The sequence below is a fragment of the Schistocerca gregaria genome, chromosome 8, assembly GCF_023897955.1.
Source record: "Schistocerca gregaria isolate iqSchGreg1 chromosome 8, iqSchGreg1.2, whole genome shotgun sequence".
NCBI classification, from domain to species: Eukaryota; Metazoa; Arthropoda; class Insecta; order Orthoptera; family Acrididae; genus Schistocerca; species Schistocerca gregaria.
The window spans coordinates 75,488,198-75,510,157 of NC_064927.1; the positions used below are offsets into that span (position 1 = coordinate 75,488,198).

Consider the following 21,960-nt stretch of genomic DNA (forward strand, 5'->3'; position numbering starts at 1 on the left):
AGGAGAGAGATTAGAGAATCTGAACAGATAACATACTGTATGCGCTGATGGCGGCGGATTTATTGAACAGCCTGGAGAACAGCGTAAAGCTCCGCAGTATAAACCGAACACTGGTCGGGAAGCCGAAATCGATTTGGGGTGTCGCCAACAATATAGGCACTCCCTACACCTAACGATGTTTTCGAGCCATCAGTGTAAATAAATGTGGCTCCCTTCATTTGTGCACATAGAGCAGCAAATACCCGACGATAAACAAGTGAAGGGGTACCATCCTTCGGAAATTAACAAAGGTCACGGAGCAGGCAGATCCGGGGACGGAGCCAAGGCGGTGCTGTACACCAAATTGTCAAGAAGGTTTTAGGAAAGCGGAAGGAAAGAGAATGGAGCAGTTAACGGAAGCGGACTCCCGGTGGTAGTAGGGAGGAAGGACTGCCTGCATACCCTACATCCAAGGAGGCGTCGAAAAAAATATCATGGGCCGCATTAGCAGTCATGGAAGACAGATGGCTAGCATAAAACGACTCAGTAGGACTGCCCGCCGATTGGACAGCGGAGGTTCAGCAGTCTCAGCATAAAGGCTTTCCACAGGGCTGGTGTAAAAAGCTCCAGACACTAAACGTAATCCACGGTGGTGGATAGAGTCGAGACGCCGAAGAATAGACGGCCGAGCAGAGGAGTTAGCTATGCTTCCATAGTCCAATTTCGAGTGCAGTAAGGCGCGACAGAGGCGGAGAAGGACCACTCGGTCCGCTCCCCAGGAGGTACCATTCAGGACACAGAGGGTGTTGAGGGATCGCAGACAGCGAGCTAAAAGATAGGAAACGTGGGAGGACAAGCACAGTTTTCTGTCAAACAGAAGATCCAAGAATTTAGCGACTTCCGAAAACGGAAGGTTGACAGGTCCGAGATGTAAGGAGGGTGGAAGAAACTCTGTACGACGCCAAAAATTAACACAAACGGTCTTACTGGGAGAAAAGCGGAAGCCTGTTTCGAGGCTCCAAGAGTGGAGGCGATCGAGACAGCCTTGAAGACGTCGTTCAAGAAGGCTGGTCCGTTGAGAGCTGTAGTAGATCGCCAAATCGTCCACAAAGAGGGAGCCTGAGACATCGGGAGGGAGACAGTCCATAATGGCAATGGCAAACAGTACAACACTCAGCACGAAGCCCTGGAGTACCCCGTTTCCTTGGGAGACAGTACGAGAGATAGTGGTGTTCACCCGCGCTCTAAATGTGCGCTCTGCCATAAATTCGCGAAGAAAAAGGGGCAGCCGACCTCGAAAGCTCCAAGAGAACAGTGTACGGCGGGTGCCTTTCCTCCAACAGGTATCGTATGCTCTCTCCAGATCAAAAAATATTGCTACTGTTTGGCGTTTCCGGAGAAAATTGTTCATGATGTAAGTGGAGAGAGCAACACGATGGTCAACTGCAGAACGATGCTTTCGGAAACCGCATTGGGCGGGTGTTAAAAGACTGCGGGACTCCAGCCACCAAGCTAAACGGCAATTACCCATACGCTCCAAAACCTTACATACACTACTGGTGAGAGAAATGGGGCGATAGGTAGAGGGAAGATGTTTGTTCTTTCCAGGTTTCGGAACAGGAACGACGATAGCTTCCCGCCATCGTCTGGGAAAAGTACTGTCGGTCCAAATTCGATTATAAAGGTGAAGGAGGTAACGCAGACTATGGGTTGATAAATGCAGCAACATTTGGATGTGGATACCATCCGGTCCTGGGGCGGAGAAGCGAGAAGAAAAGAGTGCATGTTGGAGTTCCCGCATGGAGAAAACAGTATTATAGCTTTCGCGATTTTGAGAGGAGAAAGCAAGAGGTCGCACTTGCGCTGCACGTTTCTTTGGGAGAAACGCTGGCGGGTAATTTGAAGAGCTCGAAATCTCAGCAAAGTGTTGACCCAATGAGTTAGAAATTGCGACGGGGTCCACTAACTTATCATGCGCGACAGTGAGCCCAGAGACCGGGGAGAAACTAGGCGCGCCAGATAACCGTCGAATCCTACTCCAAACTTCCGAGGAGGGAGTAAAGGTGTTAAATGAGCTAGTAAAGAATTTCCAGCTTGCCTTCTTGCTATCGCGGATGACGCAACGGCATCGCGCACGGGACTGCTTATAGCGGATTTTTTTTTTTTTATTTTTGTCACCAGTCTACTGACTAGTTTGATGCGGCCCGCCACGAATTCCTTTCCTGTGCTAACCTCTTCATCTCAGAATAGCACTTGCAATCTACGTCCTCAATTATTTGCTTGACGTATTCCAATCTCTGTCTTCCTCTACAGTTTTTGCCCTCTACAGCTCCTTCTAGCGGATACAGTTGGCCAAAGTAGGATGGTGGCGGAAAACGCGAAGAGCACGCCGCCGCTCACGTATTGCGTCACGACATGCCTCGTTCCACCAAGGAACTGGGGGGCGCCGGGCAATTCGGAGGTGCGAGGTATTGAACGTTCCGCAGCTGTAAGAATAACGTCTGTAATATGAGTGACCTCATCGTCGACACTAGGAAAGTGACGGTCATCGAATGTCGCTAGAGACCAAAAAAGTGTCCAATCGGCTTGGGCAAACTTCCAGCGTCTCGGGCGCATATATGGCAGTTGTGGCTGCAATCGAAGGACACATGGAAAGTGGTCAGTCGAGTGTGTATCAGCAAGGGCGAACCATTCGAAGTGCCGAGTTAGCGGAACGGTACCGACCGACAGGTCCAAATGAGAGAAAGTTGTCGTGGAGGCAGACAAAAAGGTAGGGTCGCCAGTGTTGAGGCAAACAAGATCCGCTTGGTGGAAGACGTCTAGCAATAGTGAGCCACGCGGACAAGGATGTGGAGATCCCCGAAGCGGGTGGTGGGCATTGAAGTCCCCAACCAGCAAATAGGGGGGTGGAAGCTGACTGAGAAGAAGGAGATCAGTTCGTGCCATTGATGTGGACGATGGAATGTATACAGTACAAAGAGAGAAGGTGTATCCAGAAAGGGAAAGACGGACGGCGACTGCTTGGAAGGAAGTGTTTAAGGGGATTGGGTGATAATGGAGAATATTATGGAGAGTTCTCCATGTGCTGGAGTGCCTTCAACAGAGGGGGAGATCAAATCGGACTGACTGAAAATGGGGGAAGACAAAGCGGTCGTGGGGACGCAGCTTTGTTTCCTGAAGACAGAAGATGATAGGCGAGTAGGATCGTAAGATGATCGTCAATTCATCACGATTGGCTCGAATGCCGCGGATATTCCAATGGATATTGGACATAGGTGGACAGAAAATGGAAGAATGTGGCCAAGGTTGCCGTCAACTCAACGACTGCTCAGAGCTAGCGACCGACAGCGTGGAACGGCACTCAGCCGAAGGCAAAGATCCTGATCCATAGGTTGTTCAGGAGCAGCTCCTGCCACCAGCGATTGGCCGGTTGATCGGCCGCCAGCAGTGCGCCTCCTCGGCGACACAGAAGACGGCGGAGGTCGGTTACTGCCAGGTAGTGCTGTAGATGAGACACGCCGTGGCGGAGGAGGAGAGGAACTGGGTTTCTTATTAGCTTTCTTGGAACCATGTTTAGATGAAGGAGGAACCGATGGTTGTGAAGTTGGGGTGTGTAAAAATTCTTCACGAGTATGCTCTTTTTTTGGAAGTCCGAGTGTCTGACTTTTGGGATCGAGATTTAGCAGAACCCGATGAAGGGTGAGCCATAGATGCAGCAGGCGAAAGTGGGGAGGTTGAACAGGCGATCTTTGCGCTGGCCAATATGACGACCGTGTTACTAAAGGTGAAATCACAAGTTCTGTGTGGCCACCTCCTTTGTTGGCCTAGGAGAGGCAAGGACAGTGCTGTATTTTCCTGTCTGAGGCACAGTGGGCTTTCGACTTGCGAATAATTTTCGAGCAGCAAAGGTAGACACCTTTTCCATCACTCTGATTTCCTCAATGACCTTTTCGTCTTTAAAAATGGGGCAATCTCGAGAGGAAGCAGCATGGTCACCCATACAGTTGATGCAACGAGGGGATGGAGGTGGACAAGCACCCTCATGGGCATCCTTGCCACACGTAACACATTTGGCAGGATTGGAACAGGACTGGCTGGTGTGATTGAACGGCTGGCACCGATAGCAACGCGTAGGGTTTGGGACGTAGGAGCGAACGGAAATTATCTCATAGCCCGCTTTTATTTTCTATGGGAGCTGAACTCTGTCAAATGTCAAGAAGACAGTACGGGTTGGAACGGTGTTCGTGTCAACCCTTTTCATAACTCTATGAACAGCCGTTACACCTTGGTCAGACAGGTAGTGCTGAATTTCCTCTTCAGACAATCCGTCGAGGGAGCGTGTGTAAACGACTCCACATGAAGAATTTAAAGCGCGGTGCGCTTCAACCCGGACAGGGAAGGTGTGGAGAAGTGACGTACGCAGCTATTTTTGTTCCTGGAGGGCGCTGACTGTTTCTAACAACAAGGTGCCATTCCGTAACCTGGAACAAGACTTTACAGGACGTGCAATTGCGTCGACACCTTTCTGAATGATGAAAGGGTTGACCGTGGAGAAGTCGTGACCTTCGTCAGACCGAGAAAGAACCAGGAACTGTGGCAACGATGGAAGATGGGGAAACCATTGCGGAAGAATCCCCCACGATTACCGGCGTCTCCGATGGCGCGCTCCTCCCTTGTGGGGGGTCCTCTCTGAGGGCACTCCCGCCTTAGGTGATTGTTCACACCTCCCGAGAAACGGACGGAGGGACCAATCGGCACTTTCGGAAGGTATCAGCTCGGATAATCACCCCTTCCTGGGCCTGGCCGTTACCAGGGGTACTTCCGTGTCCTACCTGTCTACCCAGGGCCGGGAATTACGCGTTACCCCGTCACCGGCTACGCACGAAAATGCGTGGGTCAGCCTCCAGACACGCACAGGGAGGAAGAAGGAGAAAGGGAAAAACAAAACGAAAGGGAAAGGAAAGAAGAGAGGTCTCAAACGCCGCAGCAGAGAAAAGGGTAAAGGGAAGAGGTAAGGAAAAAAGAAGGACAAAGGAAGGATGAAAACATACAAGCAGAGAAGACGAAGAATGCATTACATTTACGAGCGTCCGTCTCCGGACGTAGGCACAAACCATACTCCCAGAGGGGGAGAAAGGCAAGGAAAGAGCCAGATGTGAGGGGAGTGGGGGCGAAGATGGGGGATAAGGAAGGATGCGGAGAAGGAAGGTATGCAGCCCGGAAAGGAAGGAGGGCCACATTAGCTCGGGGTCCCGTGCTCGCTATGCACGTATCCACAAAAAGAGGCTTGGCCCCTGGGGGGGGGGGGAGGGGGGGGGCGGTACGACCACGGGGGAGGGGGGGGGGGAGATGCGACGACGAGTGGGAGCTGAGCCCTCGTGGGTAGGGTAAGGCAATTAGTACATTATTATAATCAGCAAGAAAGAGAAGACCGATTTCCTTATGGATGTGTCTGAACATATATTGAAGATGGGGGCGAGGGGGGGGGGGGGGGACGATGTTCGAGAACAGATGGTTAAAAATCTCATCCATAGAAATTAGTGCGCCCGAAACTATAGTGTCACACAATACTAGGTCGCGCGCGTTGTGCTAAGATGTGTGAATTGCTCACTGACTGAACATTAACATATTTGTTAGGCTTTACCGAGACTATCATTGAGATTGAGTGGAAAAACATTTTTACTGTTTCCATTCACAACTTACGTAGTTCCATGACGCGATTCAGACGCTTGAACCTCCCATCACGCGGATTTGTGTGGATTAATACCACATGTGTTGTGACTTCGGGGTAACCTGCAGCACATGCCTCATTTTTTGTGGAGGTCTCTGAAAGGATGAACGAAAATATAAATGTACTGCTAACAGCACCTGCACTGGTCGAAGGCTCCTTTGCTATGTTACGTTACATACACCATATCACACTTCGAAAATACAATTTTGAAAAAATCTCAGAGCAATGTGAAGATCTTCGGATGCGTGGATGAACAGAAATATGTAGTTCTGTTTTTCTGGGGGAACGCTGGGGGATGCGTACCCCTAAACTTTTTCGTCGTCAAAGTGGCACTCTTCCAAGTTCTCTGTATCGTAAAAAAATCAGAGATTTATTTCAAGGACGTACATTTTTTATTTCGTCTTTTCGTGTTGGTAATTGCAATACGAACGACACCAATGCATTTTTTGGTGGGAAAATCGATGTCATTGACTGTTTCAAGCATTTCGACGCTGCGGCAGCCGTTCTCGATAACAATCTCTGGCAGCCAGTTCGACAAGCGTGTAGTGCCTTCGCCCGCTAATAGTGGGCGATGGTAGTGCTAAACGGATATGCGTACGCTCAAATTTCATGCCTCATTTGAGGTGATGTATACTGAAGTGTTCGATACCACTCTCTCTTGTGTGTGTGTGCGCTTCTAGGTATCGCCTACTTCATTTCAGCTGTCAAGTCAACTGAAGAGTCCGATACCATATTTTTTTGTAGTTCGACATGTTGTTGACGTCATGGCTAAAAGCAGACGGCTAGTATCCAATGCTTCAGTTGTAAGTAATTTTCGCTGCATTATATCCCATGTCGGAGTACCCTCAAACTTTTTTTTAGAAAAAAAAGCAGTGGAAATATGAATTAAAAATAGTTCTAGTGACCACAGAGTATTTTATGTTAAGTTTACGAAGAATCGGTGACCACTCGAAGTACTTTTACTTTCCTATATTTTCTTTCATACTCTGAAAGACCTCCACAGAACTATGAGCTATGTACTGAAATGGTGTTTTGCTTTTTCTCTCCTTCTACAAAGACTGTGCCACAGAATACCATTTACTGCAAACTCTAACCCAACACACGTGATATCAATCGATATAACGCTACCTAATAACGGATGTTTACGTGTCTGGAACGCAGCTTTGAAATAAAAAGTGACCCGTAACAGTAAACCAGTTGCTTCATTCGAACATTTACGAATACACCAGCATCCTGGAGATCTGGTTCAAATGGCTCTGAGCACTATGGGACTTAACATCCGGGGTCATCAGTCCCCGAGAACTTAGAACTACTTAAACCTAATTAACCTAAGGACATCACACACATCCATGACCGTGGTAGGATTCGAACCTGCGACCGTAGCGGTCGCGCGCTTCCAGACTGTAGCGCCTAGAACCGCTCGGCCACCCCGGCCGGCTGGAGATCTGGCATGGCTACAAAAGATACGACTAAGTAAATAAAGACAGACACCTATTCCCGTGCACAGAGTTACCAAATGTTTTGTCTCCAGTCACTGATTGTGTACGAGAACTGTGTTACGAGGAGAGAGGCTGGGTATACCTGTTTAGAGATAAGCTAGGTAAGGAGAATATATATATCCGTTTACGTCATTTAATTGAAAAGCAGCACATTTCATCATTATGTATAATAATGATGAAATGTTCTACTCTTTGATTAAATGACACATGAATAACTGCTTATCGTGAGCCCAATATTACTTCTTTTCCTTCAGTCCAGGCGCAATCATTTCGTCTGCATGAACCCATTTTAACAAGCAGGAATCAACCTGACAACTGAAACGCGACAGAACGTTTTCAAGCAGCTAAAATCTGTAATGGTTGCTCAAAATCGGCAGATACATTCACATTTCCGGAATGTATGCCGCAGCTTTTCCAAAACCAAGCAACTCCAAGTGGTATCGCGGAAAGACCGGTTTTCGGAGCCGTTGTAAACGCACTGATTGGCTCCTTAAGTGACAGTGTTCTGCAAAATTGTTTCGACGCGTCGCGTAGGGAACCACTGCTGCAGAACACAGGGACCGTTAAACACCCCTTCGACGTAGAGGGCAAAACTAACCGGAGTCATTCTCAGGAGGAAGAACCCGGCGTTCCCCTTAATCGAATTCAAGCAACCAGGCTTGGATTTTGCTTGGTTTCTTTAAATTGATTAACTACAAAAAGAGGCGTAATCGGGTAAGCGAACAGACGCTCACTCGCTTTAAAGGACCGCCAAGGTTCCGCCACAAACGTGAGTCTTAAACCTGTTAATGAAGTTTACGACAAAATACCACAAAGAGCTCGCTTTAAGCGTACAATACTAGCACGGATTGAAGGGACAACAGCTGAGGAGGGTTACATATGTCAGAAAATGTCGGATGAAGGTTTTGGCTACGGTTTCCAAAATACGTGAAACTTCCCCCTCACCCCCTCGTCCCCCGTGGCCAAATAGGTTGTTCGCAACGATCTTGAAAGAGGGGGAGAAGAATCTTGACACTAGCATAAATGGACTCAACTGCTTACACCACGCTTGTCCGCCCCATCCTGGAGTGTTGCTGTGCGGTGTGGGATCCGCATCAGGTGGGACTGACGGATGACATCGAAAAAGTACAAAGAAGGGTAGCTCGTTTTGTATTACCGCGAAATTGTGGGAGATAGTGTCACGGACATGATACGTGAATTGGAGTGGCGATCATTAAAACAAAGGAGTTTTTCGTTGCGACGGGATCTTCTCATGAAATTTCAATCAGCAGTTTTCTCCTCCGATTGCGAAAACATTGGTGGCACCAACCTGCATAGGGAGAAGTGATCATCACGATAAAATAAGAGAAATCAGGGCTCGCACAGAAAAAATTAAGTGTTCGTTTCTCCTGCGTGCCGTTCGAGAGTGGAACGGTAGACAGACAGCTTGAAGGTGGTTCATTGAACCCTGTGCCAGGCACTTTGTTGTGAATAGCAGAGTAATCACGTAGATGCAGATTATATGCGAAAAATACCCGTGTGTCTAAAGTATTATACACATAGTCTACGCAATTTGTAGTACTCTACCTCTACAATATGTAAAATATGTTGGTGACTGTTACTGGACGTTTCTGTTCTGAACATGTACTGTGGTCAATAGTTTACCATACGTCGCATGATGCATAATGGCTTTAGTAAAGTGTTAGATGCCATGGTATGTCGTCATAAGCGTACTGTTGTACAGTTATTTATTTTATAGCTTTGAATTACGTTCTGTTTCGATGATTTTGACTTCTCACAACTCGTTTTCGAGTGTGGCAACAGAGACTGTTGTAATACATGTTGTAAGAAGTAACACGCGCGAGTTTCTGCGTAAGAGCACAACAAGAAATCCGCGAGTAAAAGTTATTTCTACATTCAGTACTCTATATAGAAGTAATATAACTAACTGAAAGTTGTCCGCCAAGGCACCAGATAATGCGACAGTTCGCAATGCGCAAACATCACGTTTACGTGCCAAAATACACGAAAAACCAACTTGATAAGGGAATCATTTTCCGAAACGTCTCTCTGACTATAGCAGCAAATGTTATTTTGTAATCAAACGGGACCATTTTTTCGCAATCCGGGGCTTCAGCGACGATTTCTAATGTATTAGTTGACTTTGAAACTGAAAAAAAAATTAAAGAAAGTGTCCCGATTACACGCCTGAACGCTGTTAAACCTACTGTGAATTTGTCAGCCTTATGTAACCCCGTGGAATAGTGTAGACGGGTGGGCAGCGGCTGCGGCTGCGGCTGCGGCTGCTGCTGCTGCTGCTGCAGCAGCGCTTCCCATGCTACTGCTACTGTGTGTACAGATCGGCAACAGCGGACGCTGCTACGGACTACTCACTCGACTTCGCGGCGCTCGGCCTCCTCCTGGCTGATGTCCTCCTCGACCGAGTAGTCCAGGATGGGCTTGACGCCGAAGGAGCGCAGCCGCTCCAGCGTGGGCCGGATGCGGATCTGGTCCTCGCCGGCGACAAAGTGGCCGTAGAAGGTGCCCTTCATGAGCGCGCGGAACAGGCGCTCGCCCAGAACGCTCTTCGCGATCTTCATTAGCTGCAACACACACACACACACGGCACTGTGAGTCCAGGGGCAGCCCATGTGGCGCCTCACTAAAGCGACAACTCTGTACACACACACACACACACACACACACACACACACACACACACACACACACACACACACACAGAGAGAGAGAGAGAGAGAGAGAGAGAGAGAGAGAGAGAGAGAGAGTGTGAGGGAGGGAGGGGAGGGGGTGGGGGCGAGAAATCTGTGAAAAGGAGGAACAATTCTTGCAGCGAGACTTAGGTTGCATGATTTGAAAGATGAGATTAAAAAGAATGAAATAGCCAATGGGTACGTGTATTTACTGATCAGGAGCGTTTACGTTGAGCTTCCAATGTACACTGAAGCCCCAAAGTAACTGGTACAGGCATGACTATTCAAATACAGGCAGAATACGGCGCTCGGCCATCAACAAGTGTCGGAGTGCGAACCATTCAACGAAACATCATCGATATTGTCTTTGGGAGCCGAAGGCCCACTCGTGTACCCTTGATGACAGCATGACACAAAGCTTTACGCCTCACCTGGGCCCGTCAACACCGACACTGGACAGTTGATGGCTGGAAACTTGTTGCCTAGTCGAACGCGTTTCGTTTCAAATTGTATCGTGCGGATGGACGTGGAGACAACCTCATGAATACGTGAACCCTGCACGTCACCAGGGTACTGTTCGAGCTAGTGGGAGCGCTGTAACGGTTTGGGGCGTATGCAGTTGGAGTGATATGCCCCTGATACGTCTCTGAGAGGTGTCACGCACGTGAGCGTCTTGTTTGATCATCTGCATCCAATGTGCATTCCGACGGGCTTTGGCAATTCCAACAGGCGAATGGTACTCTACACACGTCTACGAAAACTCTTCTACGTTTAAGCACTTCCGCTGGCCACCAAACTCCCCAGACATTAACATTATTTAGCATATCTGGGATGCCTTTCTACGTGTTGTTCGGAAAAGACCTCCACCCCCTGGTATGGACAGCCCTGCAGGAATCATGGGGTCAGTTCCCTGCAGGCATTAGTCGAGTCCACGCTGCATCGTGTTGCGGCACTTCTGCATGTTCGCCGGGATCCTACACAATATTACGCACCTATACCAGTTACTTTGGCTCTTCAGTGTATATATGTCCTACGATTGCACAGTCAGGTAACTTTTTCGTTTTGTGGTAAACTAATAAGCATCATTAGTATTTCTCACGCATCCTATTGATCACTACATGTACAGAATCTACTTTTCGAAGTACAAGCATTTGTCTACACTGCTGCGTAATTCCTCAAGCTAACACGCCCATTATGTTTCCAAATTAATAAAGGCAACAGTGTCGTACTTAAAGTGTTCATTGACCACCCCTAAGTGTTTTTTAAAACACTGACAACTGCTTAATCTTTCTAAAAATCTATCTTCTGCAAAAAGACTACTTGAAAAATCCAGTCTCACCTATCACATGCATCTATACAATAAGTAAAGTTCGAAGACTTTACCTAAATGTTGAAGGAGAACAGACTAACGCGATTACCGCCGAAATGTCTGCCTGCAGACAGTTCTTGTATCGACAACGTCACAACTTCTTACAAAAGTGAGACGCCATCTAATTTGAGTCCGCCTATAGGTTTTGATTGCCAGAAAGGGTTCGAGCAAGTGACGTGTCACTTCCGATATTCTAAAACCACAGATTTTATTTAATAAACGTCGGCGCGGAACCGTAGAGTCCTCAATGAAAGTCAAGATATGGGTTTAATACTCTCCATTTCGGTGTCCACATTGTCTTTCATTCGTGAGCACTTCTCCGGCCTTATTTCAAACTTAGAGTACCAAGTTTGCTCCCTTGAGGAATCTGTGAGTGTCGGGAGCGCTGAAGAGCAAGGGCAAAAAATTCGTGCAAGTTAATGTCTGCTGACACAGCCGTTGCACTGCTGTGTGGCATCAACAAGTAGGCCGTGACGCGGACAGGAATAGCTGTCCACTTGCAGAGCAGTGGCGGCACGCGATGAGGGGCGTGCACGAGAGAGAGAGAGAGAGAGAGAGAGAGAGAGAGAGAGATCTACTGTAACTGTAGTGCACGCTCTCGCGCTGGGTTTCCCCAGAGCGGTCTGCGAAGCTCAACACTGGACAGGGTTACGCGACAAACAGTTACGTAAACTGCACGTTTGGACACACATTTAAGCTTTAAAGAGTCACAATAATCGCAGCGAAGAACTTTAAGCTGTGCAAGTGGCGTCAGACGATTTTTTTGTCTAATTCAGTGTAGTAATAATGGCGACGCAGGCAGAGAAGAGGCGAAATCCATTTAGCGAAGGGGCAGGTTTACCAGACGCAATCTGTTAAGTCACCAACGTGCAGGTAGAGATATGGCGTCAACATCAACGAATTCCTTTGGGCGTTTTGCAAATATTAACTTTACCTGCAGGCCAGTTTTGTTTATATGCCAGTTCAAACAGGTTATTTTTTGTATATTAGTTTCAAATGGATAAAAAGGAATACAGTGCAGTCGTAGAACTCGTTGTTTCAATTTTTTCTTTTTTTTTACGAAAGATTCACAGAAACTGTGTGGAGTTTTGCTAAGCACCGGCTTCTTCACGTTCAACTGTTAACCAGTCAGCGGCTACAGTGGAATGTGAACCTGCATCTTTTGTTGACGTCTCTGTTCCAAAGCACAGATGAAGTGCACAATATGGCGGTGGATCATCTTTAAAGGATACCGAACATTTTACGCGGAGACGTAACAATGACAAATCTTTGAGCAAGGTTTGCTTAGTGCTGACCAAAAGCAAAAGAGAAAACAGCGACACACTGAAGAACTGGGGGTGTTTGTTTTTGTTTCCTATTTCTAAATACAGGTGAGACCTGCGCCTACGACCGCACGCTTGAAATAAAATGGCAATCTAAGAAGTGGGTGCAAGATAACAACAGAAAGATTTCTCCTAAAGCGATTACGAGCGATGTTTTCTGCGATGCAGACGGAATTACTGTTACTGATATTTCAACGGTTAAAACGACACAAAATATGCGAGACGCTGGCGCCACTGGAAGCGGAAAAAGTTGTCTTTAGTCATGAAATCAAATACGCTTTGTCAATGAGGAAGCCGCCAGATATTACAGGGCACGCATTTCAAAGAGTGATTAGTAACTGTGCCAGTCATTCCTGCACACGTACGCACCATTATGCAACATATAGCTGAGTTTCCTATTTTACCTGAAGGAACGCGCGCAGTAAAAATAGCTAACATCCCGAACAAAAACCGCTGGCCGTAGTGGCCAACGCCTGTTATGTCGCCGTCACGATATTTGGTAGATTGAGCCTTTTGTTTCAATAAATGACAATTTTTCATGTTAAGTGTGCTTTACAAATTGTTGTGTGTTTTTATTGTTTGTTTCACGTTCGACGTGAACCTTTGGCATCAGCCAGCGGATCTTATGGTGCAGTTTACAGACGTTGAGATGCCGGACCGTGTTATTCCCATCCGACAGCCATTTCCCACAAGAAGATGCTTTGAGCTGTCAACACTCCGCTGATAATTGTTCTGAAAAAGAAAAGAGAGGTATGTCCCATGTCGTAATAATCTTATGTCAGTTCAACATCACGCATGTTTTCTTGCAAAACTTTGTAAATTAATGTAACTTAAATACGTGCCAACAATATTTACGTATAAAGCAATCATTGTAAAGTGTTGATTATTAATTTGTTCTTGCACGATGAGTTATTACTGAAGCCCTTTTTACCTGTAATTATCGAAATTTATCTATTTGAGAGGGAATTGTGAAACCATTGATATATCTCAACCATAACAAACATTGAGATTCGGCAGATAAATGTTGTTGTGCTGTGTCAGATCTACGGTGAGCGGGTTTCATAAAAGTAGGGGTGACTGCGGACTGTGTGCACATTTTCTGTTTTAGAATATTTTGTGTCGAAATTTGATAATATCTGTGGATTACTTCACGGCATACGGGAAGCCCATACCATTTATTATCTACATGAATGTTTTGTTTTGATAAAAACTTTACAAACAGATTAACAGACAGCAAAATGAAGCGAAAATCCCTACTCTACCCCTATCATTGGCGTGAGGCACAGTGGAGGAAGGAAGAGAAAGAAATAGAGAAAAAAAAAGCCGCACATGGCAGGAAACATTTATTTTCGTAATGCACATTATGTGATACATTCAATTCGTAAACAATACAATCATTGGACAACGGGAGTATCCATGTCAGTATGAAATACAAACATTGCTAGAGTTCAAAATATCCACGGGTGTACAGCCGGTCTATAGTGTCCAACGGGCACAATATTTCGGCGATCAAACATGTCGCCTGATGATGGCGACATGTTTGATCGCCGAAATATTGTGCCCGTTGGACACTATAGACCGGCTGTACACCCGTGGATATTTTGATTATCAAATACGCCGGGAGAAACTCAAGAATCACATTGCTAGTTCAGTGCGGCCAATTGTGGAAGGCTTTGGTAGTCTACAAATGACATCTGTGAAGTTAGTCATGTGGTTCTTGATCGGCAGCAAGCGTAAACGTCTGTCCAACTTACATGACCTCTACAGATAAGTCACAATTTTAGTGCTTTCGTTTTTATTAATGGTACTGATATCACTGCGAAATAGCGGAATCTAATTTCCTTTCCTCTTGGAGATCAGTGTCCGTGTGTAATTCTTCTTCGTTGTCAGGACTATCTTTAGCGCCAGCGTTCCGAAGAGCAGCACAGCCTTCACGAGCCGCTCTCTGGCTGGAGTCGCCCTTTCACACTTTTAGAAATGGGCTTATTGGTTGGTTGATGTCGCAGTTTAGCCATGTTTTCCTTCCTATTTTCACTTTCTAGAAGCTGCTGCTTCTATGAGGTTCCTCCTCTTTCTCTTCTGTGCTGAGCTGTTGTCTTACAGGCGGTTGCTTTTGAAAGTATTTAATTTCCTTCGTGATGCCAAGTGTCTTGAACTATTTAAACAGCTGCCAAATGCAGGTAGACTCGCAAATGGAGCAGTGCTTGTGTTGTTGATGTCTGTTATATCTGCCCTGTTGGTACCATTATCAGTACATTTCCAACTACTGCAACTTTTTACCATTATATTTGCACAATTAGGGACTAGGGACGTTGTATTGTTTGCTGCTGCCAGAACTTTCATGAATTTTATTGTCCACAGCTTTCTCCACTTTTTCTGCAGTTGTTAGATCAAAAGTAGTAGTTCTCTCTTTCTATTTAAACATTTTTGTTTTCTGCGTTTATGCTCACTGTGGCCCATAAAAAAAAAATCTTCTCTGCCCCATACCACATCAGCACATTTGATCACATTTATTCAATCACAACAGAAGTTAGAATTCTGTATTTTATATGCTATGGAGAGAGACTGCCCATGATAACGGCTTTATTTGGTCAATATTTGGTTTCTACAGCACTTTAGTACCAACCATTTCTACAGACGCGGCAAAACTGGCAGCTGGAGATTGTAACACAAGAGTCACAACTTCAGTACTTCAGCGTCATTAAGCCATCTAGTTTTCACAGAGACTGTAGGCGACATGTGCGGAACTCTGCTGTTATCCTGACAGTCACGTATTTTATATAATCAACTGCTTAGTGTTCCCCACTGTTCATGGTGGCCCCGTCTCCTCTAATATTTCAATGTGCTGAGAGTACGTATGAACAACGTGTTAAAGAAATGAAGAAGTTAATCATCACTAACTGACCTGGAAAGAAAGGCATCTACAGGTTGAAACGCTGTTCGTCCTTTTGTGAAACAACCAATATGTACTTCAGAAACCATTTCAAGTCACTGCGCTTCCAGGTGCAGTCACTGAATATTGCTGGATGTCATATCAAAGCAATTAACAACTTCAAGAATCTTCCGCAACTTGGATGACAATTTTAACAGCAAAATGGGGAGATATTGATCGCCGTATTCCTCAAAAATATTTAAAGTACGAACATGCAACCTGTATACATCTTCGAAATTTTCTTCATTATTTTCAATAGATCAGCATTGCATCGTTTTTCCGAAGATAATTTATGCACAAGACGTGCCGTCTCAGACAACAGACCGTAGAGTTGAACACGGTGTCTCAGGAGGAATGGCCAATATTGAGTCATATGATAGGAAGATCACTCGAAGCAAAATGTGCAGTAAATATGGGTTCCACAATGCGTAACTTACGGCCTATGGGCCCTCGCTCATCTTCGCTACTGCGCAACACACCTGTTCCATCGAAAAAGTGCTCATAGCTCTTAAGCCATGGTCTTTAGAGCGTATGTTTGGTGGACAATTTTTTCTTCTTTCGGTGCATACTACCTCCTTCCGAAGTATGGAAAGCAAAAAAGCTTGCAGGAGAAAAGATTTGTTTCACAGAACTGAAGATAAAGTGGTGCTAACAGCGCTTAAAGCATGAATTTTAGCGCCTATGCCCACTTGTATGAATATCAAGAGCTCAGGTGGAAACCCAGTTCTAAGCAAAGAAGGGAAAGCGGAAAGGTAGGAGGAGTATATAGAGGGTCTATACAAGGGCGATGTACTTGAGGACAATATTATGGAAATGGAAGAGGATGTAGATGAAGATGAAATGGGAGATACGATACTGCGTGAAGAGTTTGACAGAGCACTGAAAGACCTGAGTCGAAACAAGGCCCCCGGAGTAGACAACATTCCATTGGAACTACTGATGGCCTTGGGAGAGCCAGTCCTGACACAACTCTACCATCTGGTGTATGAGACAGGCGAAATACCCTCAGACTTCAAGAAGAATATAATAATTCCAATCCCAAAGAAAGCAGGTCTTGACAGGTGTGAAAATTACCGAACTGTCAGTTTCATAAGTCACTGCTGCAAAATACTAACACGAATTCTTTACAGACGAATGGAAAAACTGGTAGAAGCCGACCTCGAGGAAGATCGGTTTGGATTCCGTAGAAATATTGAAACACGCGAGGCAGTACTGACCTTACGACTTGTCTTAGAAGCTAGATTAAGGAAAGGCAAACCTACGTTTCTAGGATTTGTAGATTTAGAGAAAGCTTTTGACAATGTTGACTGGAATACTCTCTTCCAATTTCTGAAGGTGGCATGGGTAAAATACAGAGAGCGAAAGGCTATTTACAATTTGTATAAAAACCAGATGACAGTTATAAGAGTCGAGGGACACGAAAGGGAAGCAGTGGTTGGGAAGGGAGTGAGACAGTTGTAGCCTCACCCCGATGTTATTCAATCTGTATATTGAGCAAGCAGTAAAGAAAACAAAAGAAAAGTTCGGAGAAGAAATAAAAAATTTGAGGTTCGCGGATGACATTGTAATTCTGTCAGAGACAGCAAAGGACTTGGAAGAGCAGTTGAACGGAATGGGCAGTGTCTTGAAAGGCGGATATAAGATGAACATCAACAAAAGCAATAAGAGGATAATGGAATGTAGTCGAATTAAATCGGGTGATGTTGAGGGAATTAGATTAGGAAATGAGACACTTAAAGTAGTAAAGGAGTTTTGCTATTTGGGGAGCAAAAAACTAATGATGGTCGAAGTAGAGAGGATATAAAATGTAGACTAGCAATGGCAAGGAAAACGTTTCTGAAGAAAAGAAATATGTTAACGTGGAGCCTAGATTTAAGCGTCAGGAAGCAGTTTCTGAAAGTATTTGTATGCAGTGTAGCCATGTATGGGAGTGAAACATGGACGATAAATAGTTTGGACAAGAAGAGAGTAGAAGCTTTTGGAATGTGGTGCTACAGAAGAATGCTGAAGATTAGATGGGTAGATCAGATAACTAATGAGGAGGTTCTGAATAGAATTGGGGAGAAGAGGAGTTGTCGCACAACTTGACTAGAAGAAGGGATCGGTTGGTAGGACATGTTCTGAGACATCAAGGGATCACAAATTTAGGATTGGAGGGCAGCGTGGAGGGTAAAAATCGTAGAGGGAGGCCAAGAGATGACTACACTAAGCAGATTCAGAAGGATTTAGGCTGCAGTAGGTACTGGGAGATGAAGCTTGCACAGGATAGAACAGCATGAAGAGCTGCATCAAACTAGTCTGAGGACTGAAGACCACCACAACAACAACAACAACGTGTTTACTGGTGATCTTTCATTCGGATGACCGTTCCTGTCGCATCTCTCAGTATTCCCCAATCTTCCAGGACACACTGCACAGTGCAGCAGCCCAGCACAACTGGAGACAGCTACGTCTCGCCTGTATCGACACAGGGAAGGGAACTGCAATGATAATTCGTGTGCGAGACGGTCGGGGACCCGCGACGCGCGCGTCCTGCGCTACGGCAGTAACGTGGCACCGCAGGGGCTCGCCACGGGAGCGCGCAGCGGCGGGATGTGGAGAGCCGGGGGCTCGCCGACCTTGAGGCCTAGAGCCAACGCCACAGCGTGACGCAAGCCGGGCGTCCGCCCAGCGGCAGCCGCCAACCGCCGCCACACGGCGTCGCGCCCTGGCCGTTCCGGCGTGCTGCTGCTGCTGACTCACCGACACCGCGGCACACGTCTCTCTGCCCGCACTCACCTCGCGCTGCCTCTACCGGGGATGTCCACAAAGCAGTTTGCCTGTAAAACACTCGTGTGTCCCAACTTACAACACTTTCGAGTGTTTTAAACCAACACCTACTCAAAGGAAGGCCTCGGCGCTTGTTCGTGACGTCACGTCCAGCTAGGCACGGCGAACGCCAGGTCTGTTGCAGGCATACTCATAATGGTGGTGTCTCCCTCTCGGACACAGGAAAATGTGAAGCTGTTGGCGGTAGTTGACCAACACACGTTGTTCTCAGAGATTTCTGCAATCAATTAATTGTGCAATTCATTACACTTCTTAACAAATAGTGTACTCCTGAACTCAAATTTCCACCTGTTTTAAGGATTGACATACAAAAACAATTTCATGGTCCAGCAGCAACAGAATTCGTGTTTCTTTACCTTATTTGTAAATCTGAGGAAGTTACGTTTGTATCTTTAGGTATCTTGGTTAACTATCGGGTGAGGAGCACTGAATGTTAATGAAATATCTTGCGATTGTACACGCTGGGGGAGGGGATGGAGGACAGAAGAAGAGGCAAAAGAGAGATACTTGTTTTATCAAATAATTTTTTTTTATCTAATAAAGTTTATCCTTTCAGTTGCAACAGGGGAATATTTATCTTTTCTAATGTGCATGTTAAAGCTCAGCAGCATTTTCGATGTATGAAGCTATTTTGTTTTTAGAATTCCTTTCGTTGGAAACGACTGTAATCTAATAACTGGCAACAGTTGGACATTTACACATGTAAATTAGTTCACATTTCCAGTGACGATATGAAACGAAAATAAATAAATAAATGGCTCTGAGCACTATGGGACTTAACATCTTATCTGGGAGTACGCATTGGGAGTGATTTAAAATGGAATGATCATATAAAGTTGATCGTCGGTAAAGCAGATGCCAGACTGAGATTCATTGGAAGAATCCTAAGGAAATGCAATCCGACAACAAAGGAAGTAGGTTACAGTACGCTTGTTCGCCTAATGCTTGAATACTGCTCAGCAGTGTGGGATCCGCACCAGGTAGGGTTGATAGAAGAGATAGAGAAGATCCAACGGAGAGCAGCGCGCTTCGTTACAGGATTAGTAATTGCGAAAGTGTTACGGAGATGACAGATAAACTCCAGTGGAAGACTCTGCAGGAGAGACGCTCAGTAGCTCGGTACGGGCTTTTGTTAAAGCTCCGAGAACATACCTTCACCGATGAGTCAAGCAGTATATTGCTCCCTCCTACGTATATCTTGCGAAGACACCATGAGGATAAAATCAGAGAGATTAGAGCCCACACAGAAGCATACCGACAATCCTCCTTTGCACGTACAATACGAGACTGGAATAGAAGGGAGAACCGATAGAGGTACTCAGGGTACCCTCCGCCACACACCGTCAGGTGGCTTGCGGAGTATGGATGTAGATGTAGATATGGTCATCAGTCCCCTAGAACTTAAAACTACTTAAACCAAACTAACCTAAGGACAGCACACAACACGCAGTCATCACGAGGCAGAGAAAATCCCTGACCCCGCCGGGAATCGAACCCGGGAACAAATAAATAAATGAAACGAGTTCATTGTAAGGGGGTTGGGGTAAGTTTCGATAACAAAATGGATCAAGTAAATATAGTTACTTGAATGTAAAATTTCCGAAGCTTGCAATGGGGCAAATCATCTTCTCATATTGATCTACGTTTGTTTCGACAGGATTCAGTAATACAGAACTATGATCTTCATTTGCAGCTTTACGATAGTAAGAAAATCTTTCAACTAAATAAAACTGTTGAATCCAAAACAATACCAAACATTTTGTCCAAAACTAAGAGATTTATAGTGATAAGCACGCCCAGGCGTTTCTGCCTACAACAGACCTGGCGTTCGCCGAGCCTTGCTGAGGTGACGTCACCAACAAGCGCCGAGGCCTTCCTTTGAGTCTGTGTTGGTTAGACCCATACCAAACAGCAATCCCATGGGATACTGACCTAACCTTAGCACTGGCTTATCCAGTTTAACAGGAACTCAGTATCGCGCTTCAACTGAGAATTGTTCACGTTCACAAATCTTTGCTATATGCGAAACAAGCAATAAGTGAAAAAGACAGCAACACGGATGCACGACTGAAACATAAACCATTAAGTTATTAGTCCTGTACTCAGTGAACCATCAAACCTGACAAACACTGTCAATATAAGCACTTAGTTGTATGCCAGAGGGAAACTCATCTCCTTAAAATCAAGCCGAAAAGTTCTCAGTTAAGAACAAAGAAAACTCAGCAAAAACTTCCGAAACCGTCACGTGAGGACGAAACTAATTCCTTTTCTACTCGGTCTGCTAGAATGGCCGCACGGTACCCTGACCACAGACCCATCTGTCCGTGCCTCGCGCAGTGCTGGGCCCACAGATATATACGGACGCACACGCCCCTGTACCTGAAACCAGCATCTGAGTCTACGTGACGCAGGGGCAAAAAGCCCAGTTTCTGTCATAGCGTACTGCGCCATGCGGAGTTTTTCTAAATGATGATTGAAATGAAGCATTGTTCTTAACAACTCTATGACTCTTTGATTCACTATTACGCAAGTAGGAGCATAGCTAAAATATTTTTTTTTCGAAATTTCGAATATTAATGCCACGGTTATCGTTCTGACGTTTGGCCAGCTGTGTGAAACATTGTTCTTTCTTTTTACAAGTGGCATGCTTCCAGCTCTTCAGAGAATACCTGTTTCTGTTGCACTACCAATCTTTTAGGTAGATTTCGCATGATTAGAATATAACATGTGAGTTTGCCAGGAAGCATTTACTGTTCTTTTCTTCTCTTTAGGTGGTAAGAGCGAAGGAAAAAAGATTTCATGGCACATCATCTGGCTTCAGTTTCCTGTCGCTACTGTAGACCTAAGTGTCGAAACAGAGTGACGAAACATGTTTTCTGCATAGCTATGTGTAGTCGTTGGACCCAAAGTTCTGCCTTCTCAAAGCTACGTTCCAAACACACCTACGTACGTAATCTGAGAGACTGACATTAAATAATATAAGTTTCGATGTTGAACAGAAAGAGAGACGAAGATCTTTCAATTAACATGTCCAGTTTCAGCAGCAACTTGTATGATTGGATATCTAATAATCGTTATCATTCAATTCGTAATAGAGATTTGATTTCAAAATAATGTCGTGAATCCCTGACGGTGACGATGAGCCGCAAGAAGGAGGATAAAGAGAGGAAATAATTACTTCTGTATTGTCAAAAGAACCAAGTTCTACAAGAGCCCGCCCTTAGCTTTCTGGGAATGAATGAAAGACGAGTAGAAAGAAGTCCACAAGAAGAAAGCTGCAGAGCGGAGCCTAGTCCGGTCTAGCATCGCAGGTCTACCGTAAATAAACAAATAAGGATAAATAGAAAAGTAAGGTCGAAATCAACTACTCCAAGCGTGCGCCCCTTTGGTACATACATGTAAACCAGCAGTCAACACGACGCCAGTGTGTGTATGACGTCAATGAGCTATAGATTGTGGCGAGTGCAGAATTTTGAATCCCCGTGTATGTTGCGCAGCAACGGGGGACTGGCGGCGTCTGATAGCAGCCGAACGTAGCGCATGCCGGCCGAGATCATTCCTATTCTAGAAATTAATTTTCCGCTTCCCTGTCTCCTCTATCCTATCATC

General features: G+C 45.6%; 1 protein-coding gene across 2 annotated transcripts in view; it reads right to left on the reverse strand.

The window, feature by feature from the left end:
* The window catches only part of LOC126284399 (proline dehydrogenase 1, mitochondrial-like), a 272,669-nt gene that overhangs the window by 102,027 nt on the left and 148,682 nt on the right, over nucleotides 1–21,960 (reverse strand). For both annotated transcript variants that reach the window (XM_049983302.1, XM_049983301.1), the window contains exon 2: nucleotides 9,583–9,791. In XM_049983302.1, the coding sequence (XP_049839259.1) occupies nucleotides 9,583–9,791 (209 nt within the window). The remainder of the gene's footprint in view (nucleotides 1–9,582; nucleotides 9,792–21,960) is intronic.